This window comes from Salvelinus alpinus, chromosome 2 (assembly GCF_045679555.1).
Source record: "Salvelinus alpinus chromosome 2, SLU_Salpinus.1, whole genome shotgun sequence".
In the NCBI taxonomy this organism is placed as follows: Eukaryota; Metazoa; Chordata; class Actinopteri; order Salmoniformes; family Salmonidae; genus Salvelinus; species Salvelinus alpinus.
The window spans coordinates 129,291,001-129,317,733 of NC_092087.1; the positions used below are offsets into that span (position 1 = coordinate 129,291,001).

General features: G+C 44.5%; 2 protein-coding genes and 2 long non-coding RNA genes across 5 annotated transcripts in view; 3 read left to right on the forward strand and 1 right to left on the reverse strand.

Annotated features, from left to right (window-relative positions):
• The first annotated feature begins 446 nt into the window (after window positions 1-446).
• LOC139568773 (uncharacterized) lies at window positions 447-2,027 on the forward strand. The gene is made up of 3 exons (XR_011673657.1): window positions 447-543; window positions 799-951; window positions 1,808-2,027. It is a non-coding gene; the product is annotated as an uncharacterized lncRNA (long non-coding RNA).
• A 695-nt stretch (window positions 2,028-2,722) lies between these two features.
• On the reverse strand, window positions 2,723-8,459 carry LOC139568772 (vitamin D(3) 25-hydroxylase-like). 2 transcript variants are annotated; one of them, XM_071390850.1, is made up of 9 exons: window positions 8,185-8,458; window positions 6,463-6,625; window positions 6,068-6,220; window positions 5,539-5,699; window positions 5,041-5,214; window positions 4,123-4,261; window positions 3,743-3,930; window positions 3,436-3,577; window positions 2,723-3,289 (listed from the first exon to the last, which is right to left on the reverse strand). In XM_071390850.1, the coding sequence occupies exons 1-9, from the start codon at window positions 8,344-8,346 to the stop codon at window positions 3,072-3,074; spliced, it is 1,500 nt and encodes a 499-aa protein (XP_071246951.1). In that variant the 5' UTR covers window positions 8,347-8,458; the 3' UTR covers window positions 2,723-3,071. The 2 variants fall into 2 exon arrangements, with proteins under 2 accessions (XP_071246951.1, XP_071246952.1); XM_071390851.1 differs by having other exon boundaries at window positions 3,116-3,289; window positions 3,482-3,577; window positions 8,185-8,459.
• A 4,873-nt stretch (window positions 8,460-13,332) lies between these two features.
• On the forward strand, window positions 13,333-16,831 carry LOC139551725 (uncharacterized). Its single transcript, XR_011670310.1, has 2 exons — window positions 13,333-13,844; window positions 16,644-16,831. It is a non-coding gene; the product is annotated as an uncharacterized lncRNA (long non-coding RNA).
• A 4,615-nt stretch (window positions 16,832-21,446) lies between these two features.
• Window positions 21,447-26,733, forward strand: part of LOC139568775 (nidogen-1-like) — a 72,137-nt gene continuing 66,850 nt past the window's right edge. The window contains exon 1 of the mRNA XM_071390855.1: window positions 21,447-21,763. Within this exon, the coding sequence (XP_071246956.1) occupies window positions 21,560-21,763 (204 nt within the window). The 5' untranslated portion in view covers window positions 21,447-21,559. The remainder of the gene's footprint in view (window positions 21,764-26,733) is intronic.

The window sequence follows — 26,733 nt, forward strand, 5'->3', positions numbered from 1 at the left end:
TTTTTTTATGGCGGTTTTGGAGCAGTGGCTTCATCCTTGCTGAGCGGCCTTTCAGGTTGTGTCGATATCGGACTCGTTTTACTGTGGATATGATACTTTTGTACCTGTTTCCTCCAGCATCTTCACAAGGTCCTTTGCTGTTGTTATGGGATTGATTTGCACTTTTTGCACCAAAGTACGTTCATCTCTAGGAGACAGAAGGCGTCTCCTTCCTGAGCGGTATGGCGGCTGTGTGGTCCCATGGTGTTTATACTTGCGTACTATTGTTTGTACAGATGAATGTGGTACCTTCAGGCGTTTGAAACTTGTTCCCAAGGATGAACCTGACTTGTGGAGGTCTACAATATTTTTTTGCTGATTTCTTTTGATTTTCCCATGATGTCAAGCAAAGAGGCTCTGAGTTTGAAGGTAGGCCTTGAAATACATCCACAGGTACACCTCCAATTGACTCAAATTATGTCAATTAGCCTATCAGAAGCTTCTAAAGCAATGACATCATTTTCTGGAATTTTCCAAGCTGTTGAAAGGCACAGTCAACTTAGTGTATGTAAACTTCTGACCCACTGGAATTGTGATACAGTGAATTCTAAGTTAAATAATCTGTCTGTAAACAATTGTTGGAAAAAATTACTTGTGTCATGCACAAAGTAGATGTCCTAACCGACTTGCCAAAACTATAGTTTGTTAACAAGAAGTTTGTGGAGTGGTTGAAAAACTAGTCTTAATGACTCCAACCTAAGTGTATGTAAACTTCCGACTTCAACTGTATATGGTAAAGAAATAGTGTTCTCTTTCCAGTCTTTTCGGTCCTCTGAAGCAGCAGGAGGTCAGCAGGTTGTCACCGTCAAAAACACCGTACTTGGAGAGCAATTCTGTGGTAATAATTTTGCGGAACTGCGAGAGAAGGAGTTGAAGAGGAGGAAAAGGGAGATTGAGATTCGATGTAATCAGGTAAGAATAATGCTGTGTGTGAATTAGACTACAATCTTCTGTAACAGTTCATTGATTGATCAATATTTATTAATTGACCCATATTTGCACAACGTAGCTATTTAGTGTTGATTAGCAGCTCATCTGTCAGGGCTCTACAGTTCAACTGTTTTGATCTCTTATCGGGCTGTGGTGGTCATGAAATTTCATCAGCCGGTGATTGTCAAGCAAATAATTGTCGGTCTCACGGTAATTGAACGTTAACCGTTAATTAACATAAAAACATTTAGCATCTTCTGGCTTCCACACTCAGACTACAAGCCACTGATGTAGACCTTTGGAACATCTACATTTTAAAAAGTTGAACAAATCCATGTAATATAGTCTACACCTTCACAATAAATCCAGTATTTATTTTAGACAGGTCTAAAGAAACATGATATGAAGAAAATGTAGATTATTTCACAAGAACAGAATAGCTTTGTCTGAGTTGTCCATATGTTAGGTCCTGATCTGTTTATGCCATATGGCTGTGGTCTACACTAGTTCATTTAGCAGACAAGATTTGCTCAGAATTCCGTGGCATTATTTTATATTATGAAGAATACAATTGAACAAAGCTGAATAAAATAAAAAATAATATTTTCCCCAAACATTGTTAGAGCGCACATGCGGCTATTCTATGTTGAGCGGTTAACAAAGAAATAGGTTCTCCTATATGCTTAATTTAGAGTTATTAATGTAACTTTAGTTGTTCTACAAACGTTGGGCTATATGTTTTGATGTTTAATACAATGTAAGGCTGCATGATGCCACTAAGGATGATTTGAAAAAAGTCGCTTGAAAGTCATGAGCTCTGCTTCGTTTTTTTGCGCAGGCTGTGAAAGGAGGTTCATGCTGCTGGCCTGTTACCGTGTTCTACTGCAGACAAGTTGAGTATTGAATTCGGGGGTGGTGCATCTGCTACAGACGGAATTTGGACACTGATGTGGTTTTCCAACAACAATTCTCGGTGCAACATGGTAGTGTTGCCATTGTTCATAAAGTTTTTCTTTATATTGTCAAAATAAACATGTCTCCAGCCCCCATATCACACACTCAAATTGTAAATATACTGTATGTGTGTACATGGTACTATCACTTGGGGAGAGAGAGCCTCAAATATCACATTCATTTGTACATATCTACCGTATACATATGAATCGAGGCAAAGTTGCTTCCTCTGTTTAGACACGTGTTTGGTCCCGTTCGCGTTGGTCAAACCAAAACAAAGCAGGAGATAGCTGCAAGTTGCGGCTGGTGAGGAGCAACTGCAGAAAATGTAAATAGACTGTAGTTGGAACTTCATGACCTTTGATCACATGGCTGTTTTAACGTTCATGCAGTCAACATGTAGGCGAAAGTCTTCAAATGTTTATCCCAATAATGCACAAACTTTGAAAAGCAGGCCTCTCAAACGCCCCCAGTGCCGAGGAGATATTTCTTCATGGATCTTTCCGGAGAGGAGACTGAAGAGGGCCCTCCATAAATTACTTAAATCCGAGTGGTTATTATTGATCTGAGAGCAATAATCAGTTTGGTAAAGGCGAAAGCATTTAGAAGCTTTAAGAAACAATTTTATATAACATTTTCCAGCATATGCTATCTAGGAGGCAAATAGCAATAACTATCTGCACGAAACGTTCGTCTGCAATACTAGGTTAAGCATTGCAGCTCATATTGAGCTTCATCAACATTTTTTGGGGGGTTCTGGAGATTCGACCTCAAACATAAGAGTTACAGATGCAGGGAAGGGGATGGGAGGACATAAAATCAGAGGTCCACATTTTTAATCCAAGTCACATGGTTTTAGTAATGATTATTTTACTTAAGAAAACTTGATAAGAAAAGACAATTCGTTGTAATTAACATAAACACAAAACCAATAGTTTTAACAATGGGATGGATTACAAAATACATGCAAGCATACTGAAAGCTCTAGTTTGTGAATGATCATTCCAATATCGGATCCTTACAGAAGCTGACACCGATTATAAGGCGTTAAATGGTGGGTTACACATTGTTGAAAAACTACTCATCTGATGACTTACTAAAATGAAGTTGAATTATTACAGAATAAGATCTATAGCTGTCTGACAGAACTAGGGTTCTCTTGTGGAGACTGTGGGTAGCTCCTCGCTGCTCCTCAGGCGCACTCCAAGGCGGTAGGGCTTTGGAGACTGTGTCCCACCAAAGATGAGGCTGAAATCTGGGACACCTCCATCCTCAGGCCAGACGAATCGGTAACGCCGAAGCAATGTCACTAGAACCAGGAAGAGCTCCATACGTGCTAACCCCTCCCCCAGACACACACGAGATCCTAGGGAACACACACACGGCTATCGATGAGAACAACATTTCACTCATACCTTCATATGCATGCAGCCTGGCATTTTGTGTCAACATATTCTCCTGTCTTAGTATCATTTATAAGCCATAGATATTGACACTTTTACAAAAAGGCACCTGCAGAGAATGGGAGAAAGGCTTCTGGTTTCACAAACTCTCCGACCTCGTTGAGGAAGTTCTCAGGGTTGAACTCGTGAGGGAATTTCCACTGGCCCTCTTCATGCAGCACTGAAGACAGGTTAGGAATCACCGTTGTGCCCTGGAACAGATGAGGGAGAGAGGGATTAAGGGTGAGAAGGAGAGGTGAAGAGGTACACTAAAGACAGACAGCACCAATCATGAAATCACTCACTGTAGCCCAGGAGACCTTTATAGTTCTAAGGTCAACAGCAGGCAGCATATCAGTCGTCATGGTAATGCTCACCTGGGGCAGCTGGTAGCTGTGTATTTGTGTGTTGCTGCAGGTAGTATGGAACACGCTAAGAGGAACGGTGTCGCTCATGCGCTGTGCCTCATGGATCGTGGCTTGAACATACGGCATGGCATGTCTGTCCTCAAACGAAGCGTCTGCACGTCCCTCAAGAACCTCGGCGATCTCTCGGTGACAGCGATCTGGGACAAACACACACTCGTTGGCCGGGTTTCAATCCGATCAAGTTTTGTAGAATGTTTAATATTTAAAGCTCATTTTCTATTTAGCCGACCTATGCATCGTTTACCGTGAATGCGGAACCATTGTCTACAAGCGCCATCGAATTGAATGAAATGTCTGCCCGTGTGTGTGTTGTCTGTGTATTTCTTCACCCTGTACATGCTGGTTGGTCATCAGGTATAGCATGGCAGAGCGGAGGGTGTTGGAAGTTGTGTCTGTCCCAGCAATGAACAGGTCAAGTAGAAGAGACACCATCTGAGTGTCATTAAATGTGGAGCCTCCATCAGCTGTCTGAAACGCACACAAACACATACACGCACGCAGACACCAAAGGCATCGACATTAAATTCTGCATTCCACCCTGCTCCCTCCTGTAAAGTACTTCCTCCTCTTCTACCAGCCCAATGAAAACGTTTGCCCCGTTCACGGAAGTCATTACAAAGACTCTAAAATGGGACCCGATGCCTCTCTGATTGGCAAATGGATTCAGGGTAAAGTCCTGCGACAGACTAGTGTCCTATCCAGGTACTTCTACATCAAGCTTCTTAATGCTACAGAAACAGGAGATAGGCTCCTGCCCTATGGACCATTCAGGGTTACTTGTACAAGGCTACTTACTTGATATCTTATCTTCTTTTGTCACGCCCTGACCGTAGATTGCTTTGTATGTTTCTATTTTCTGTTTGGTCAGGGTGTGATGTGGGTGGGTATTCTATGTTGTATGTCTAGGTGTTGTATTTCTATGTTTAGGCCTGGTATGGTTCCCAATCAGAGGCAGCTGTCAATCGTTGTCTCTGATTGAGAACCGTACTTAGGTAGCTTGTTTTCCCACTTTTGTTTGTGGGTGGTTGTTTTCTGTGTCTGTGTTTTCACCATACAGAACTGTTTCGATTGTCATTTCTTTCATTCACTTTGTTATTTTGTATTTTTCGTGTTCTGATATAATAAATTATCATGGACACTTACAGCGCTGCATTTTGGTCCGATCCTTCCTACTCCTCATCCGATGAAGACGAAGATCGTTACATCTTTATTTTACTTCTACAACCATACTTCTATTGTTCTCCTACCTTGTCAATCTGGTCCAGGTAGCAGTCAAGGAGGTCTCTGGGCTCTCCTGCGACCCTTGAACTTTTGTGCTTGGTCACAACCTTCTTGATATGTTCTTTCATTTTATCAAATTTGTGGAAAACGTTCCTGAAGGGCAAAGGGAGGGGCCTCAAGACCGGCATGATTTCATAGAGCTACAAAAGATAGATGGGAGGAAATGGAGGTAAAACAAAGGGGAATGTGGATCAGTGTGTCATGTCTAGCACAGAGAGGTCAGTGATGATCATGTAACTCTTATAAAAAAAGGTTCCATCTAGAATCTAAAAGGAGTATTTGGCTGTCCCCATTGGAGAACACTTTGAAGAACCCCTTTGAAGAACACTTTTGGGTTCAGTGTAGAACCCTTTCCACAGAAGGTTCTACCCTGAACCCAAAAGGGTTCTACCTGGGGACAGCCGAATAACCATTTTGGAACCCTTTTTTAGTAAGCATGGAGTGGTACAGGGCTTAGACTGTACCATGGCCCAAGGTCCGAGAGCTTCCTTGGTAAACTCCTCTAACTTCTGGATGAGGGTGAGGATGACCGGGTCGTCATATTCAAACCTCTCTCCAAAAATCAGTGAGCAGATGATGTTAGACGCAGCCAGATGGAACAGGTGCTGAGGATCCATCGAACCGCCTACCAGGGCACAGCAACGATCACCACACGAGGCAATACACACGGACAAGGTAAGAACAACGATCACAGAGCTACTGAATTGAACACACTGACAGGATAGAGTAAAGTAACAATCCCCACAGTCTTTTTACCTGATGTTAAAACAAGTATAGTACATATAGTCATACTGGGAGTATTACTGAGAGCATCTTATTTCTGTGAAGTTTGTGTGGTTTATGGAAGTTTGTTACAACAACAAGGGATTAATAGTGTAATGGTTTGATACAGTATTTGGAGGAGCTTTGGGGTGGATACTAAGCACTGATAATGACATGAATATGCACAGTGATGACTGTGATTACTAGGACGTTGTGTGTGTGAGACTGCACCAGCACTGCTCTCCAGCTCAGTGCAGATGTGGGACACCTCCTCCAGGATGCGCTCTTCCATGGAGCGTTTGCCCAGACCAAAGTTTCTCAGCGTGGTCAGAGCAAAGCGCCGGTGGTCCCTCCAGCTGGAGCCATAATTGGCCATGACGATCCCTGATCGGCACACACACATACAAACACACACGGAGCGTAAGTGGGTCGGACTCACGGTCTCATGCCTGCTCCTTTAAAATCAGTGTCACCCTCAGCCCAAGGGGTGATTTCCTATTGGGCTAATTCTTAAGACGTTGTTTTTTCCTGTGTGAGACCAGGGCTCAGATACCGCCGGTGGCACATACACACACATAGTGCCCTTATTATAATACATATTATAAAAGGGGTCAAGAAAGTTCTACCTTTGCCTTTGAAGAGGTGGCTGACCATCATATGGGTTGGTCGTCCAGCATATTCCGCTGCGCGTGTCACCAGTGCCTCACGAACCACCTCCAGGCCATTCAGAACCACTGCAGGCCGTGAGCCGATGTACAGACTGAACACGTTACCATAGCGCCTCTTCAGCTGAAGCACGGAAGGAGAGGGACAGGGGGAGTATTTATTGTGAGAATATAATGTGGAACTTTTCTTTTGAAATGTTATTCAAGCACGCAAGGGTTGATGGATAAGCTTTCAGTCTTGCGTTTTAGAGTAACTCTTGGCTGACTACTATTATTTGTCCCTTTACAAGTTGTGTAGCACTCTGATATTAAACATTGAGTCCCTGGTTTCCTTTCTTATGTGTAATAACAAAATAGCTCAACCTTATACAGAACATATCTATACAGTGTTGTTAGTCTGTAATTACACAATTTCTACCAAGGATAATAAAGTTTTTCCCTTTTTTTTTATTCAATATTTTTTCCTTGTTTATAAATCCCAAAGAATGTTACGGTTTAGAAATAACAGAAAGCATGGTTTTCATCCACAAATTTCACTCATTATTTTACTAGGTAAGTCAGTTAAGAACAAATTCTTATTTACAATGACGGCCTACCCCAGCCAAACCCGGATGACACTGGGCCAATTGTGCGCCGCCCTAAGGGACTCCCAATCAGAATGGATGTGATGCAGCCTGGATTCGAATCAGGGACTGCAGTGACACCTCTTGCACTGAGATGCAGTGCCTTAGACCGCTGCGCCACTTATTATTTCTGTTTATTTTCAAATTAATTAATCATTGTCTTTTGTTGAAATTGTGTTATGACATTCCAACCTTGTTGAGCATTTTTTTGTCCAATTGTGGCATGAATCAACTATTGTATCCGTTTTCCTAAAACTTTAGCCTACATCACACTTAATACCCATTCAGTCAGACTGGTCTCATAGACTAGACGTAACATAGTAAATGTAGATCCGGGACTCTCAAATTAGTATGATATGTTACCTCTGGTATGGTTACATAAGACAGATGGTTACTTAAGGCAGTGGTTCCAAAACTTGTTTTATTTTTAAGAACCCTGTCCAGATTTAAATTGACTCTTGAAGGTTGTTACAGTCCCATAGATTTTGTTGTAATTTTTTTTGCCACTCAAATATCACATGAATACACATTAGACATGGGAAACTGTATAGAATTGCAAGAAATGTAGCTTTAAAACGGCAACATTTTCTTTGCACCCCGTGACAAATGTGTAGAATTTCAGGAAATAAGCTTTAAACCTGCAAAATCCTTTCCACCAACAAGAGGGGTGTGAACAGTTTTTTGTCATGAACAGTGCTCTGCCCTTATAAGTAGACGTGGCGCTTGCGCGCAGGGAGGGCCCAGCAAAATCATAACATATTGTTATTTTTTGCAAATTCACAACATATAATACAAATTATAATTCGTAACATATCATACGAAATGGGTGATGGACATCCATACTACACACTATACGAAACGTGACATCATACATACTAAATGGAGTGACTTGGATTTATTATACAGAATAGGAATCCGTTGTCCTATATTACGAGTTGCTTGAAGAAAACTATATCCAAAATATTAGCGTCACAAAAAAAATAGTTATTTCCAGCAGCGTTATCGTAGCAGGTCTCGAGAGTTGGTCTAACTCTAGCCTACAAAGTATAGCCCACTTTACCCCTTCCAGGTTTTTGAGGGGGTTGACAGGATCCAGCTGTAGCAGATTGCCGAGGATGGGCAGGGGACGGGGTCCTGGTGGGAAGTTTTTAGGTCGGCGGACCCTGATGAAGAAGAATAGAAGGAGGATAAAGAGCCACAACAACACCACCGACCCAAGCATCGCGACTGGGCTTCAGGAATTGTGTAGGCTACTTCACGATTTAAAGCTGGCTGATTTAAAGACGCCGGTTGCCACCCACACAAATTGTGGACTTTGTTTTGAACACTAGTGTTGATAAAAGGTGAGGTGCACAGGTGAGCGAGTCGGTCAAGGATCGACTCAGACGAGGAGTTAAAGTTTAACAATCAGCAGTTTATTCAGAGTAAATATATTTGGTACTGCGCATGCGGGGCTCCGTCTTAGAACTCCGAGTGAGCTGAAAGAGGAGACCCCTAAAACAGGTTGATTACAGATTATATACAGTACAGAAAGTAGGTTGATTCTTTGAAGTCCTGGTCCTCTGGTTGGCTCTGGTCCGGGCGTAGTCCATGCTTATTGGTCCACCATTGTTGTTGAAGAATGTCCCTTGCTTAATGTCTGTTTTGAATTTCCCAACTGCCGTGGGTGCACAATGTTGATAAGCTTAGGATCCCTAGAAGCTCTATTAGGTATTAATGCGGTGTGTGTGGTTCTCTGTGTTTGAGTGTAAATGTGCGTGGGTGTGTGTGTGTCTTCCAGCCATCAGCAGATATGTCATCACAAGATGAAGTCCCTTAGACCTCTGCGGTTGACCCAGTTCCTGTTTTCTTGGCTGTATGTGGAAACATTAGTATGGCATGCCAGAAGCAGGTTGTGCAACATACTGCAAACACACTTGTAATATAAGTTCATTCGCTTTTGCCTTTTGTTACTAAAGGCTAATGCATAGATATAAAAGCCTATCTTGGCTTCAAGCATATATGAGCATAAAAGTTTTTCTTACACTAGTCAACAAGGGTTTATGAGAGGGATATTTGCTGACTCTAAGTGCACAGATCTATGGCAACAGTTAATGTGGGAGGTAACCTGTCTGCCTATGGGAGACTAGTAGGTTTACAGCCTTGATTCAGGACTTGATAATATTTTTTGTTTGATTTGGTATTGGAACTGGGGATTTATTTGCTGCCCAATACGAGGTAACGACAGTTTCAAATGGGATATTCGACGGATATTTGCGCTTTCAAACCTCAACAGCTTTCAAACCACTTGAGCCACAGGCTCCAAATAAGTGTCATGATGTTGGAAAAATTGCACACAACATTGCACAGGTCTTATTTTCACGATTTGGACATTAATTATCTTTCCAAAGCTAATAAATGTGGAAATGTGAGCAGCATTTTGTATTCCTAGTTGAATTAGTTATGGAGCGTAAACAAAGTACAAACTTTTTTTTACAATCGAATGTCAATAGTTCCTTGGTCATGTTACCTACTTGACTCAAACAAGGTTCAGAATGTACACTGACTACCCTTCTATATTGCAACCCTTTAGTTTGTCCATTTTCATGTCACACGTTTTTACATGAATTTTTCAAACTTAAACATTTCAATAGCTCCTTAGTCATGTGACCTACTGACTTCAAACAAGGTTCAGAATGTCCACTCAGTGGGCCTACAGATTGCACACCCTTTAGTTTGTCAATTTTCATGTCACATGTTTTTACACAAATTTTTCAAAATGTAAAATTTCAATTGTTTGAAGTCATGACCAAGGAGCTATTGAAATTTTTTATTTGGAAAAATTAATGCAAAATCTTGTGAGATGAAAATGGACAAACTAAGGGGTGTGCAATATAGAAGGGTAGTCAGTGGACATTCTAAACCTTGTTTGAAGTCAGTAGGTCACATGACCAAGGAGCTATTGAAATTTGACATTTTTTAAATTAATGTAAATATGTGTGAGATGAAAATGGACAAACTAAAGGGTGTGCAATATAGAAGGATAGTCAGTGGACATTCTGAACCTTGTTTGAAGTCAGTAGGTCATATGACCAAAGAGCTATTGAAATTCAAAAATGTTAATAAATAATTTAAAATAATACCAGATGTAAATCAACAAAAAAAAGTATGTGTAATGTGTGTCTATGCCATCGAGTTAGCTACAACAAGTTTAGAAAGTTTTAGAAGTAATGGTTAAAGAGCTGTTGAAATTAGAAAAATTTGATTTGTCACTATGTTGACGGTTCCTAACTGCTTTTGGTGGACATAAGGAAAACTACAGGCGAATATCCGTTGAATATCCAACCTGAAACTGGTTTTACCTCGGTTCACAGAATGCATTGTGAAGTTTCTTTGCGCAATACTTTGGAAATGGATGCAACAACAATATTCCATGCTCTAATTTATTATGACATTCTTTTCCAGAATATTTTGATATTCGCCAAAATTAAGAATTCTAACAATTACCAAGACAAGAGCTTTTTTTTGCAAAGATTCAAACACAAATAGAAGATTTATCCAAACCTTTCAACAAAGGTATTTGGTATTTGGTAATTTATTAGGATTGTCACGACTTCCGCCGAAGTCGGTCCCTCTCCTTGTCCGGGCGGCGTTCGGCTGTCGACGTCACCGGTCTTCTAGCCATCGCCGCTCCACCTTTCATTGTTTTCCCGCACACCTGGTTCACATTCCCTCATCAGACTAGACAGCGTTCAGTACCACCTCAGGGCATTATTGCCAGCAGTGGTATGCAGGGTGGTATGCTGCTGGCAATTCCCTTTCTTCTGAAGCTAAGCAGGGTTGGTCCTGGTCAGTCCCTGGATGGGAGATCAGATGCTGCTGCAAGTGGTGTTGGAGGGCCAGTAGGAGGAACTCTTTCCTCTGGTCTAAAAAATATCCCAATGTCCCAGGGCAGTGATTGGGGACATTGCCCTGTGTAGGGTGCCGTCTTTCGGATGGGACGTTAAACGGGTGTCCTGACTCTCTGAGGTCATTAAAGATCCCATGGCACTTATCGTAAGAGTAGGGGTGTTAACCCCGGTGTCCTGGTTAAATTCCCAATCTGTCCCTCAAACCATCATGGCTACCTAATCATTCCCAGCTTACAATTGGCTCATTCATCCCCACTCCTCTCCCCTGTAACTATTCCCCAGGTCGTTGCTGGGGAATAGTCAACTTACCTGGTAAAATAATGAATAAATAAAAAAATAAAAAACATTATGAGTACCTCGTCATGCCGTACGGGTTGATGAATGCTCCGTCAGTCTTCCAAGCCTTTGTGGACGAGATTTTCAGGGACCTGCACGGGCAGGGTGTAGTGGTGTATATCGATGACATTCTGATATACTCCGATGCACGCGCCGAACATGTGTCCGCAGGGTGCTTGGTCGACTGTTGGAGCATGACCTGTATGTCAAGGCTGAGAAATGCCTGTTCTTCCAGCAGTCGTCTCCTTCCTAGGATACCGGATTTCCACCTCAGGGGTGTAGATGGAGAGTGACCGCATTTCAGCCGTGCGTAATTGGCCGACTCCCACCACGGTAAAGGAGGTGCAGCGTTTTTTAGGGTTTGCCAATTACTACCGGAGGTTTATCCGGGGTTTTGGTCAGGTAGCGGCTCCCATTACCTCACTGCTGAAGTGGGACCCAGTGCATTTGCAGTGGTTGGCTGAGACGGACAGGGCTTTTGGTCGCCTAAGGTTCCCAGAATGTTAAGGCAGACGCACTGTCCCGGCTGTATGACCATGGATCCTACCTTCATACTCCCGGCCTCCTGCCTGGTGGCGCCAGTAGTATGGGAGCTGGACGTGGACATTGAGCTGGCGTTACGTGCAGAGCCCGCTCCCCTCCAGTGTCCCGCTGGGCGTCTGTGACCGGTTGATCTATTGGACCCACACGTCACCCTCCTCTGATCATCCAGGCATCGGTTGGACGGTGCATTGTCTGAGTGGGAAGTACTGGTGGCCCACCTTGGCAAAGGACGTGAGGGTTTATGTTTCCTCCTGTTCGGTGTGCGCCCAGTGTAAGGCTCCTAGGCACCTGCCCAGAGGTAAGCTACACCCCTTACCCGTTCCACAACAGCCTTGGTCGCATCTGTCGGTAGATTTCCTCACCGATCTTCCTCCCTCACAGGGTAACACCACGATCCTGGTTGTTGTGGACTGTTTTCCAAGTCCTGCCGTCTCCTCCCTCTGCCCGGTCTCCCTACGGCCCTACAGACTGCGGAGGCCTTGTTTACACACGTCTTCCGGCACTACGGGTTGCCTGAGGATATAGTGTCTGATCGGGGTCCCCAGTTCACTTTGAGGGTCTGGAGGGCGTTCATGGAAGGTCGGGGGTCTCGATCAGCCTTACCTCGGGTTTTCACCCCGAGAGTAATGGGCAGGTGGAGAGAGTGAACCAGGATGTGGTTAGGTTTCTGCGGTCTTATTGTCAGGACCGGCCGGGGGAGTGGGTGGCGTTCGTGCCCTGGGCCGAGATGGCTCAGAACTCGCTCTGCCACTCCTCCACTAACCTCTCGCCCTTCCAGTGCGTACTGGGGCACCAGCCGGTTCTGGCGCCTTGGCATCAGAGTCAGGCCGAGGCTCCTGGGGTGGACGACTGGTTCAGGCGCGCGGAGGAGACCTGGGACGCCGCCCATGTTCACCTCCAGCGGGCCGTGCTGCGCCAGAAGGCCAGCGCAGACCGTCACCGCAGTGAGGACCGGGTCTGGCTCTCAACCCGAAACCTGCCCCTCCGCCTGCCCTGCCGGAGGCTGGGGCTGCGGTTTGTGGGGCCATTTAAAGTCCTGAGGAGACTGAACGAGGTTAGTTATCGGTTATAGCTTCCCCCGATTACCGTATTAACCCCTCGTTCCATGTGTCTCTCCTCAGGCCGGTGGTGGCTGGCCCGCTCCAGGAGTCTGAGGTGCGGGAGGTTCCTACGCCCCCTTTGGACATCGAGGGGGCCCCGGCGTACTCCGTTCGCTCCATACTGGATTCGAGGAGTCGGGCGAGGGGCCTTCAGTACCTCGTGGACTGGGAGGGGTACGGTCCGGAGGAGAGATGCTAGGTCCCGCTGGAGGACGTTTTGGACCCTTCTATGCTGTGGGAGTTCCACCATCTTCGTCCGGATCGCCCTGCATCTCCCGAGGCCGGTGTCGGCGCGCTGCTGGAGCCGCGCGTCGGGGGGGGGGGGGGTGTACTGTCACGACTTCCACCGAAGTCGGTCCCTCTCCTTGTTCGGGCGGCGTTCGGTGGTCGACGTCACCGGTCTTCTAGCCATCGCCGCTCCACCTTTCATTGTTTTCCCGCACACCTGGTTCACATTCCCTCATCAGACTAAATGTATATTACCATCTGTTTCCCCCATGTCTGTGTGTGGAATTGTTCTTTGTGTAGGGTGTTACGCTACAGGCTGGCTTGGGCTAAACCTAGGTTTGTTTGTTTTGTTTAATCCGGTTCATGTTACCGTGGTTGTGCTTTGTGCTGCCTCACCTGTTTCTTTGGGCCAGGGTGTATATTAAAGTTCTCCTGAAATCACCCATCTCTGCTCTCCTGCGCCTGACTTCCCGGCAACCAGTCACTCACCCCGTTACAAGGATCCCCATTAGCTGTTGCAACAGCAGCAGCTACTCTTCCTGGGGTCCACACAAAACATGACATAATACAGAACATCAATCGACAAGAAAACCTCAAGGACAGAACTACATACAATGGACAATGTGAGTTGTTTTTTCTTCAGTTTTTGTTAATTTACTGTCGTGCAGTGACTTAAAATGTTAGTCAAAAAGTGGACTGCTTTGGCCTGTAGGCCTATGAAAGCCGTTCGACCTTTTTTTTTAAAGTCTTCCAATTTTTTTTCAGATAAAGATAAAATCAAATCAAATTTTATTGTCACGTGCCAAATACAACAGGTGTAGACCTTACAGTGAAATGCTTACTTACAAGCCCTTATAATATAGATCATATTTTAAAAAATAAAATAAAAGTAACAAATAATTAAACAGCATCAGTGAAACAACAATAGAGAAGCTATATACAGGGGGTACCGGTAGAGTCAATGTGCGGGGTCACCGGTTAGTCGAGGTAATTGAGGTAATATGTACATGTACAGTTGAAGTCGGAGGTTTACATACACCTTAGCCAAATACATTTAAACTCAGTTTTTCACAATTCCTGACATTTAATCCTCGTAAAAATGTCCTTGTCTTAGGTCAGTTAGGATCACCACTTTATTTTAAGAATGTGAAATGTCAGAATAATAGTAGAGAGAATGATTTATTTCAGCTTTTATTTCTTTCATCACATTCCCATTGGGTCAGAAGTTTACATACACTCAATTAGTATTTGGTAGCGTTGCCTTTAAATTGTTTAACTTGGGTCAAACGTTTCGGGTAGCCTTCCACAAACTGCCCACAATAAGTTGGGTGAATGTTGTCCTATGCCTTCTGAATGAGCTGATGTAACTGAGTCAGGTTTGTAGGCCTCCTTGCTCGCACACGCTTTTTCAGTTCTACCCACACAGTTTCTTTAGGATTGAGGTCAGGGCTTTGTGATGGCCACTCCAATACCTTGACTTTTTTGTCCTTAAGCCATTTTGCCACAACTTTGGAAGTATGCCTGGGGTCTTTGTCCAGTTGGAAGACCCATTTGCGACCAAGCTTTTACTTCCTGACTGATGTCTTGAGATGTTGCTTCAATATATCCACATAATTTTCCTCCTCATGATGCCATCTATTTTGTGAAGTGCACCAGTCCCTCCTGCAGCAAAGCACCCCCACAACATGATGCTGCCACCCGTGCTTCACGGTTGGGATGGTGTTCTTCGGCGTGCAAGCCTCCCCCTTTTTCCTTCAAACATAACGATGGTCATTATGGCCAAACAGTTCTATTTTTGTTTCATCAGACCAGAGAACATTTCTCCAAAAAGTACAATCTTTGTCCCCATGTGCAGTTGCAAATGGTAGTCTGGCTTTTTTTTATGGCGGTTTTGGAGCAGTGGCTTCTTCCTTGCTGAGCGGCCTTTCAGGTTATGTCGATATCGGACTCGGTTTACTGTGGATATAGATACATTTGTACCTGTTTCCTCCAGCATCTTCACAAGGTCCTTTGCTGTTGTTCTGGGATTGATTTGCACTTTTCGCAACAAAGTACGTTCATCTCTAGGATACAGAACGTGTCTCCTTCCTGAGCGGTATGACAGCTGTGTGGTCCCATGGTGTTTATACTTGCATACTATTGTTTGCACAGATGAACGTGGTACCTTCAGGCATCTGGAAATTCCTCTGACACCGCCTGGTATAGAGGTCCTGGATGGCAGGAAGCTTGGCCCCAGTGATGTACTCGGCCATATGCACTACCCTCTGTAGTGCCTTGCGGTCGGAGGCTGAGCAGCTGCCATACCAGGCAGTGATGCAACCAGTCAGGATGCTCTCGATGGTACAGCTGTAGAACCTTTTGAGGATCTGAGGACCCATGCCGAATCCTTTCTGTCTCCTGTCGTGCCCTCTTCACGACTGTCTTGGTGTGTTTGGACCATGATAGTTTGTTGGTGATGTAGACACCAAGGAACTTGAAGTACTCAACCTGCTCCACTACAGCCCCGTCGATGAGAATGGGGGTGTGCTCGGTCCTCCTTTTCCTGTAATCCACAATCATCTCCTTTGTCTTGATCTCGTTGAGGGAGACGTTGTTGTCCAGGCACCACACGGCCAGGTCTCTGACCTCCTCCCTATTGGCTGTCTCATCAGTGTCGGTGATCAGGAGTACATTGTTGTGTCATCTGCAAACTTGATGATGGTGTTGGAGTCGTGCCTGGCCATGCAGTCATGAGTGAACAGGGAGTACAGGAGGAGACTGAGCCCGCACCCCTGAGGGGCCCCCGTGTTGAGGATCAGTGTGGCGGATGTGTTGTTACCTACCCTTACCACCTGGGTATGGGTATATCTTCATGAATTTAGAAATAGTGTACATTCAACTAGCTTGTAAACTCAAAATTATATCTCTTCTTCAGGTATCCATTCAAAGGCAAATATTTTTTTTCTGGATGGGGGTGCAGAGGCAATCATAGATTTGATTTGATTTATGAGGATCCCCATTAGCCGATGCCAATGACAACAGCTAGTCTTACTGGGGTCTGACACATATCGAAAAATACATTACAGACAAAATACTTTAGAATTTACATACAAACATGAACAAGTAGTGTGTGTGTGTGTGCATCTATCAGTTACACATACATGTCATTACATACTGTTTCAGGGGTTGTATGGTGGATGGTCGGTATGTGCCTGCGAGGTTTCTGTGTTTTCTGGCTGCCAGGACCTCGGACAGCAATGGGAAGTATTTCCCAGGGGCAGGACCATGGACAGCTCAGGGGAAACTGCCAGACTACAGCAGAACAGCCACACCTGTCTCCAGTTGTATTTAGAGGCTAAACGGCAGACAGGTGAAACCAATCGGGGCCTCTACTTAACTGCGCCCTGTGTATGCTTTCTTTGTCTTTCCTTTAACCCCGGCAGGTGAACGAGGAGGAGGCTATTGGAGAGACTGTGCATACGGTGGAGAAGGAGGTTTACTGGAATGAAGGAATTGAAGATTTTAGCAAGGAATGAACCCAAAGGAGTGGAGGACCTTCCACTGATGAAGATGGATTTACTTTGTTTGAGTTGCCGGTACCTGATTAAAAAAAGAAACCGTATTAACCCTTCCCGTGGACTGGCAGTGTGTGTTTGTGTAAACCCTGCCTTACCAAGATCATGTCGCCGAAACTGCCACAATACATACAACAACTAGGTCACATGGGGGAGAGGCATTGTGCCATGAGATGTTGCTTATTTTTTTTTTTTTAAACCCAGTTTGTTGTTCACTTGCACTATATAAGATGTAAGGGAGTTCCATGCACTCATGGTTCTGTATAATACTCTACGTTTCCTTGTATTTGTTTTGGACCTGGGGACTGTGAAAAGACCCCTGCGGGGTGTGTGTGTCAGTGCTGTGTGTAAGTTGACTATGCAAACCATTTGGAATTTCCAACACGTTCATGTTTCATATAAAAACAAGTGAAGCAGTCAGTCTTTCCTTAACTCTCCGCCAAGAGAGACTGGCATGCATAGTATTAGTATTAGCCCTTTGATTACATTGAAGAGCAAGATGTGCCGCTTTTTTTTGCAACACTTGGCCATATGACTGGACAATAATCGAGATAAGCTAAAATGAGTTCCTGCAGGACCTGCTTTGTGTGGTGTCGAAAAATCAGAACATCTCTTTATGACAGACCTCTCCCCATTTTTGCAACCATTGAATCTATATGTTTTGACCATGACAGTTTACAATCTAAGGTAACACCAATTAATGTAGTCCCCTCAACTTGTTCAACAGCCACACCATTCACTACCAGATTCAGCTGAGCTCTAGAACTTGATTTGTACCAAATACAATGCTCTTAGTTTTAGAGATGTTCAGGATCAGTTTACTACTGGCCACCCATTCCAAAACAGACTGCAACTCTTAAGGGTTTTGGTGACTTCATTAGCTGTGGTATCTGATGCGTATATGATTGAATCATCAGAATACATGGACACACATGCTTTGTCTAATGCCAGTGGCAAATCATTGGTATAAATAGAAAGGAGTAGAGGGCCTAGAGAACTGCACTGCAGTACATAGGATTCAACTCTGAGGAGAACCCCAGTTTTCATAGTGACAGTGGCCTACAGGTCAAGTTTTTGGTCTCCAACAGCCCAATCAGAGACCCAATCTCTTGGCTCCAAAGTCAGAGCCGCTGACCGGTGCAAGGCCAAAGTCCTCTGGGAGTGCATCCTGTGTGCCGACCCCAGAAACCCCTCTGCCATCAGGATGATCCTGAAGAAGGTTGGTTGTCCAGGCTCATCTCAGAAGGCTATGTCAGGCCCCAAGCTGACCAAGCAAGCCGTGCGGTGTCCAGACCTGTCCCAGAGGGCTGTGGAGGTCAATGCCAGTCAGGTGTCTGGGTACCTTTGCTGCCCCCTGACATGGGAGCGGATAGTCATTCCGTCAATCAGGAAGTGAGCCAGCTCAAGAGACCTCAACTGTCATCCCCCGAGCTAAATATATGCAGCATGTGGAGGCCGGTGTCTGCGTACCTTTCCTGGAAGCAGCTGAGGGATGTTCTCAATCAGGAACTGAGAAAGTCAAAGAGGCCTAAACTGAAGCAGCAGCTAGAGGCCTGCTGGTACAGTGGGGCAAAAAAGTATTTAGTCAGCCACCAATTGTGCAAGTTCCTCCACTTAAAAAGATGAGAGGCCTGTAATTTTCATCATAGGTACACTTCAACTATGACAGACAAAATGAGAAAAAAAATCCAGAAAATCACATTGTAGGATTTTTAATGAATTTATTTGCAAATTATGGTGGAAAATAAGTATTTGGTCAATAACAAAAGTTTCTCAATACTTTGTTATATACCCTTTGTTGGCAATGACAGAGGTCAAACGTTTTCTGTAAGTCTTCACAAGGTTTTCACACACTGTTGCTGGTATTTTGGCCCATTCCTCCATGCAGATCTCCTCTAGAGCAGTGATGTTTTGGGGCTGTTGCTGGGCAACACGGACTTTCAACTCCCTCCAAAGATTTTCTATGGGGTTGAGATCTGGAGACTGGCTAGGCCACTCCAGGACCTTGAAATGCTTCTTACGAAGCCACTCCTTCATTGCCCGGGCGGTGTGTTTGGGATCATTGTCATGCTGAAAGACCCAGCCACGTTTCATCTTCAATGCCCTTGCTGATGGAAGGAGGTTTTCACTCAAAATCTCACAATACATGGCCCCATTCATTCTTTCCTTTACACGGATCAGTCGTCCTGGTCCCTTTGCAGAACAACAGCCCCAAAGCATGATGTTTCCACCCCCATGCTTCACAGTAGGTATGGTGTTCTTTGGATGCAACTCAGCATTCTTTGTCCTCCAAACACGACGAGTTGAGTTTTTACCAAAAAAGTTATATTTTGGTTTCATCTGACCATATGACATTCTCCCAATCTTCTTCTGGATCATCCAAATGCTCTCTAGCAAACTTCAGACGGGCCTGGACATGTACTGGCTTAAGCAGGGGGACACGTCTGGCACTGCAGGATTTGAGTCCCTGGCGGCGTAGTGTGTTACTGATGGTAGGCTTTGTTACTTTGGTCCCAGCTCTCTGCAGGTCATTCACTAGGTCCCCCCGTGTGGTTCTGAGATTTTTGCTCACCGTTCTTGTGATCATTTCGACCCCACGGGGTGAGATCTTGCGTGGAGCCCCAGATCGAGGGAGATTATCAGTGGTCTTGTATGTCTTCCATTTCCTAATAATTGGTCCCACAGTTGATTTCAAACCAAGCTGCTTACCTATTGCAGATTCAGTCTTCCCAGCCTGGTGCAGGTCTACAATTTTGTTTCTGGTGTCCTTTGACAGCTCTTTGGTCTTGGCCATAGTGGAGTTTGTAGTGTGACTGTTTGAGGTTGTGGACAGGTGTATTTTATACTGATAACAAGTTCAAACAGGTGCCATTAATACAGGTAACGAGTGGAGGACAGAGGAGCCTCCTAAAGAAGAAGTTACAGGTCTGTGAGAGACAGAAATCTTGCTTGTTTGTAGGTGACCAAATACTTATTTTCCACCATAATTTGCAAATAAATTCAATAAAAATGTTTTCTCATTTTGTCTGTCATAGTTGAAGTGTACCTATGATGGAAATTACAGGCCTCTCTCATCTTTTTAAGTGGGAGAACTTGCACAATTGGTGGCTGACTAAATACTTTTTTGCCCCACTGTATGTCAGCAGGGGCTGGAAAGAGCATATACCCAGAGTGAAGAAGGAGGAGACCCCAGATCGCAAGAAAGAGGAGGGAGCATAGTCACTGATATTCACTCATTCATATGCACACATCAGGGTTGGGGTCAATTCCATTTCAATTCAGTCAAATCAGAAAGTAAGCTGAAAATCCCAGTTTCCATTAAAACAAAATCTTAAAACGAGGCATTGAGGAATATTGGAACGGGAAGGGGAAAGTCAGTTTACTTCCTAAATTGAGAGAATTGAAAAGGAATTGACTCCAACCCTGACACACTTAGACAAAGACACACACACACACACACACACGAGTGCCTCTTGATGATTGCTGCATCATAAATATTTTCTTAATAAATATTTTAATAAGTTAACATCTGTAAGTAAAAGACTGCACTGTACATCAAACTGACCAGGCCCTGATAGGAATAGATAGAGTGGTACAATACTACCTCTGAATGTAGTAACTACATGTGTAAAACAGGTCAATGTAGTTTCATTTAAATCAAAAAGCAAATACATCACACACAAAAAGAGATTATAAAATGCTCCTCATCCATTCAAATTGATTGTTAAAGACTCTTTGACATCAAATTTCAGACACAAGTCAGCAGGTGGCAGTGTCTTCAAATGAAAAAGAAAGTAAAAAAATAAGGCAATTACAAGCAATGTTTCTAGTACCTTTATATGTTTCTCTCCCTTGTTATTAATTTGCGTAACTAGTTCATCTGGTTTGGAAAAGGAAAATGGCGACCTGCCATTGCAATACTACTCTATGCTGCACACATATTATATAGTTATTTTGCAAACGTTTGCAATTGTTCACAATCTGTTACCTAACTTGGAACAAAATGTGGGTTGAAGGTGAACATAGGCAACACTTTGCAGCTGTTAAATATATTGGCATGACGCTCTACTCAACAGTGTTGTTGTTTACATTCCAATATTCAGCAGACTCTCTTATCCAGAGCGGTTTACAGGAGCAATTAGTGCCGTGCTCAAGCGCTCATCGACAGATATTACACCCAGACTGCTCCGGGATTCGAAGCAGCAATCTTTAGGTTACCGTCCCAACGCGATTAACATCTAGGCTACCTGCCGCTGTAGTTGCTGTAGTTTGGTAAATTACACATTTAAAACTTTTTAACCACCAGTATGTTGTCGGACAAACATTACAGAATGATTTCTTATATAGAATGATCTGTAATTCTGCACCCAAAATCATCACTCATAAATTGCTTAAATATGTGGTTATCAATTCATGAAAAAACAAGGTTCAGTTTGTTTGGTGAAAGACTGCGAGTAAAGGCAAAGGGACTTAAATCTACTTTTTCATGTTTATTTTATCTATCATATCTAGAAGAGAGAAGGTTAAACCGTCCGGACAGATGCATGATTGCAAAGACTGGAAAGCGATATGTGATGCAGGCAATCCCGCGCAAGTGTCCCATGCATATTTCTCCGCCTTCTCCGACTCCACCCTCCTTTATATGGGCTTTTACTACTTTTACTTTTCATTCCGCTGTTGTGCGCCCTGAGGTGTACACCGCATCGGAACCGCTTTGGAAAAACTGGGTAGGCAAGCCTATAGGTCAAAACGAATAAGAGTTCTGGGCATAGACGTATTTAAACATGGATCTTCATCAACGAGGTTGGTTAGGATGGGCAACTCTTTTTGCCATTGCGTTATCAGTGAACAGTTTGAGCAAACGCGACATGTTTGATTATGGAGAGCAAGCTGGAGACCAACTGTTGGAGCAGGGGACCGACCGAACTCAAGAATTTATTTTGAACCAGTCAATGTTCTTCTTCGATGGCGCATATGACACTGTTTATGTGAGTATAATTATGTTTTATGCACATGCGCAAATAGTAGCTTAATTATGCACGAGAATAGCTGCAAAATACACTGCTCAAAAAAATAAAGGGAACACTTAAACAATAAAATGTAACTCCAAGTCAATCACACTTCTGTGAAATCAAACTGTCCACTTAGGAAGCAACACTGATTGACAATAAATTTCACATGCTGTTGTGCAAATGGAATAGACAACAGGTGGAAATTATAGGCAATTAGCAAGACACCCCCAATAAAGGAGTGGTTCTGCAGGTGGTGACCACAGACCAATTCTCAGTTCCTATGCTTCCTGGCTGATGTTTTGGTCACTTTTGAATGCTGGCGGTGCTTTCACTCTAGTGGTAGGATGAGACGGAGTCTACAACCCACACAAGTGGCTCAGGTAGTGCAGCTCATCCAGGATGGCACATCAATGCGAGCTGTGGCAAGAAGGTTTGCTGTGTCTGTCAGCGTAGTGTCCAGAGCATGGAGGCGCTACCAGGAGACAGGCCAGTACATCAGGAGACGTAGAGGAGGCCGTAGGAGGGCAACAACCCAGCAGCAGGACCGCTACCTCCGCCTTTGTGCAAGGAGGAGCACTGCCAGAGCCCTGCAAAATGACCTCCAGCAGGCCACAAATGTGCATGTGTCTGCTCAAACAGTCAGAAACAGACTCCATGAGGGTGGTATGAGGTGAGGGCCCGACGTCCACAGGTGGGGGTTGTGCTTACAGCCCAACACCGTGCAGGACGTTTGGCATTTGCCAGAGAACACCAAGATTGGCAAATTCGCCACTGGCGCCCTGTGCTCTTCACAGATGAAAGCAAGTTCACACGCACATGTGACAGACGTGACAGAGTCTGGAGACGCCGTGGAGAATGTTCTGCTGCCTGCAAAATCCTCCAGCATGACCGGTTTGGCGGTGGGTCAGTCATGGTGTGGGGTGGCATTTCTTTGGGGGGCCGCACAGCCCTCCATGTGCTCGCCAGAGGTAGCCTGACTGCCATTAGGTACCGAGATGAGATCCTCAGACCCCTTGTGAGACCATATGCTGGTGCGGTTGGCCCTGGGTTCCTCCTAATACAAGACAATGCTAGACCTCATGTGGCTGGAGTGTGTCAGCAGTTCCTGCAAGAGGAAGGCATTGATGCTATGGACTGGCCCGCCCGTTCCCCAGACCTGAATCCAATTGAGCACATCTGGGACATCATGTCTCGCTCCATCCACCAACGCCACGTTGCACCACAGACTGTCCAGGAGTTGGCGGATGCTTTAGTCCAGGTCTGGGAGGAGATCCCTCAGGAGACCATACGCCACCTCATCAGGAGCATGCCCAGGCGTTGTAGGGAGGTCATACAGGCACGTGGAGGCCACACACACTACTGAGCCTCATTTTGACTTGTTTTAAGGACATTACATCAAAGTTGGATCAGCCTGTAGTGTGGTTTTCCACTTTAATTTTGAGTGTGACTCCAAATCCAGACCTCCATGGGTTGATAAATTTGATTTCCATTGATAATTTTTGTGTGATTTTGTTGTCAGCACATTCAACTATGTAAAGAAAAAAGTATTTAATAAGAATATTTCATTCATTCAGATCTAGGATGTGTTATTTTAGTGTGAGTGTATATCAATGGGAAAAATGCACAGCCATCAATTATGATATTCACATGCACGTTGACTGCTGAGAACCCCTTCCCATTGATTCATTGTGAGAGGCGATTTTATCCATGAAAGATAGCTAACAAAACAATTACATTCTATGTTCTCAAATAGTCTACCACCTCACGCATATGCCACATATCACATCATTCCAAATCTGTTCAAACATTAAAGTACTCATTGATGATAATCAAATTAGCATAAATTGCTCAAATGCCATTGAATTGGAGTGATGTGGAGGCCTACAAAAGGCCATGTGGAATGTTGTTAGGAGGGTTTGGAATGTCGGTCAATTCGTTATGTGACTGATAAGGCTATCGACGCCCACCTTCATAAACACTGGCTTGGCTCTGTACCTCCTTATACTGTAGAATATCACATACCAACAAATCATGTGATGATGATCGATAGAGAATGATACATTCATTGATCCACACCTGTATTTAGTTTAGAATGGTTCAGATCATCCCAAGCACCTGAAAGTTGGCCAAAATGTCACATTGGCAATTGTTACCCCTGTTATCCCCAAATGTCCATCTCTCTCTCTCTCTCTCTCTCTCTCTCTCTCTCTCTCTCTCTCTCTCTCTCTCTCTCTCTCTCTCTCTCTCTCTCTCTCTCTCCCTCTCTCCCTCTCTCCCTCTCTCCCTCCCTCCCTCCCTCCCTCTGTCTCTCTCTCTCCTACATCTTTGTATGATGTATCTACTGCATTCTAAATGAAATCCCCCTTTAGCTATGGATCCCAGACGGTGTAGTGTAAGGCTTAATTAACCCTAACAATGACTAGTCTGTTCATTAAAAAGCGCTGAGCCCCATTGTTGTAAATTGACAAAACATTAACCCCAGAAGGCCCAGGTAAGCTCGTCCCTGTGCCCCATAAGAAAGCTTTGTCTGTGACGTGACCCGCCTTTTGTTGGATCAAAAGACAGACGGCACAGAGAACTGATGAGGTCCCCACACAGCAGGTCTATTGTGTGATTTTATCTCCAAAGAGGCAGTCAATCTCTTTTGTGTTCACACAGCAGAGACCTTGGAAGGCGTCAGCGACTCAGCCTTGCTAAAATACTCCAAACCAGAAGGTGGCAGTAGCGTTGTTTGGCAATGCATATCCGTGTGTATTGCTTATGGCCTAGATTCGAAGCTACTGTATCTGCGCTAATGTTGCTATTTTGTAGAAAGTCCTTGTTGATACTATGTTGTTCTTGTCTAATACTGTTCTGTACATTGTCATGTATTTATCCGTTTTATGTGGACCCCAGGAAGAGTAGCTGCTGCATTTGCAGTAGCTAATGGGGATCCTAATTAACTAAACTAAATACTAGTCAGGTGGGACAGCTAGATAACTACAGTACCTAGCAAGATGATGAAGAAGCTATGTAATTCACTCTCCATAATTCCATACTGCCGGTGCCAGTCCATAGCAAAATGTTTAGGTGGCTAGCTAACGTTAGCATATACGCTAGCTAGTACAACATAGCTAGCTAGCTAAGGACACTGCACTCACTTGGCAGCTAACACAGGCAGCTGTTTCATGGAAACGAGCTAATCCATTGTGATTTAATTATAATGTCAATGCTAGCTACAGTGGTTAGCTAGCTTAGAGGAAGTATTTAGTGTTGTGTGCATTGCGTCTATGCGTCTATGCGCTTAGCTAGCAACCATCCCATAGCCTACATTGCATATGAAGTGTGACTGGCTCATCCCTGGATGTACTGAGAAAATGCCCTATTTTTTTTTTCTTTTTTTGTTGGATCGCCCACGTGGGGGTTCGTGCTCTTTGACTGGCTCAAAGTCAAGTTGTTGGCCACTGACGAGCATTGCGATTCTACAAGTATAATCTGTAGGTTCATCGCTACCGGGTCGGCACGCAGCAGCTACCGCTTTTGTTCTAGCAAGGGAAGGAACGGCCTCCCACTTTGATAAGTAGACCTACCTATCGGCAGTCTATCGGCAGTGAGATTCTCAGTGTGTTTCATGCTGTATGCGAGCTCAACTCCAATTGATAGCCAATCCTGATGCTTATCATATTGACTTGACTTGATTCGACTGAAAATGATTTTTCTCTACCCTAAATCATTTTTTGTGTGTGCAGTGTTTGTCATTGTTTAGGGATATTAGCAGGGAATTTGTCTCTGCATTTCAAGTTTTTTGGGTCATTACATAGCTAAGTCAGTTAACATTCTGTCATGTGGGACCATTCAACTGCTCAGATTGTTCTTCTTTTGACATATTCAATCCAAGATGGCGTAGCAGTCGGACGTGTGTTTGTGTTTGTCTTGTCCCGTGTAAATAGTCCTCGTATTTTTCGTATACATTTCGTATATATTTTAATTTCACTTTCCATCTAGGAACTGAATATACATTCCTACATTCCGCCTCACCCAATGTGGTACGGACCTGCTATTTTTTAAACTTTAGAACCGTAACCCCAATCAGAAGCTAGCCAGATAACTAGCTACTAGCTAGTAGTCAGTTAGCCACTGCTGCGGTCTTCACCCTTAACTCGGACACAGCCAGCTTCAGCTCGGGCCAATACCTGCCAGTCTGCAAGCGCGATATCAACCCAGAGCATATAGGACTGCTTTTTCTCTACCACATCACCGGATTCCTGACGCAAGCTCTGGACAATTACACCGTATCATCACAGCTAGCTAGCTGCAACCGAGTGGCTACTACTGGCTAACACCTCTGTCCCGAAGCAAGCACCAGTTAGCCTTGAGCTAGCCTCGAGCTAGGCCCATCTGCCGGCTAGCCGAAGAGGTCTACCAGCGAATTCTTGGGCTACAATACCTCTTTTGCCAATTGGACTGGACCTTTTTTTGCCGACACAGAGCCCTGCCAATCCATCACAACTGGTCTAAATCAGCTACAAGCTAATTTAGCCATTTTTTGCCGCTGCTAGCAGCTTTTACCTTCTGCACAGACACCAGCCCTGTTATTAGCCTGGATATTACTCACCAATTTACCAGCATCGGACTGTCTCTCGACAACAACGCCGGATTCCTGCCGTAATCCCTGAGCCACTACTTCTGATCCTCACAGCTAGCTTGCAGCTAGCGCAGCTAGCGCCACTGCCACGAAGCTAGCACCAGTTAGCAAACACAATTCTACAATTCACAACCTCTCTTTCGCCATCGCCATCCGGCTTGGATTCTCTGTCGACACGACCACGTCTGAGCAGACCCCCTCCGTCTGAGCAGACCAACCCCCGGGCTACTAACTTTAAACGCCGCGTGCTAGCTTAGTGGAGGCCTCCCTGCTCCATCTACGGCTGCCCCCTGGACACTATGATCACTTGGCTACATAGCTG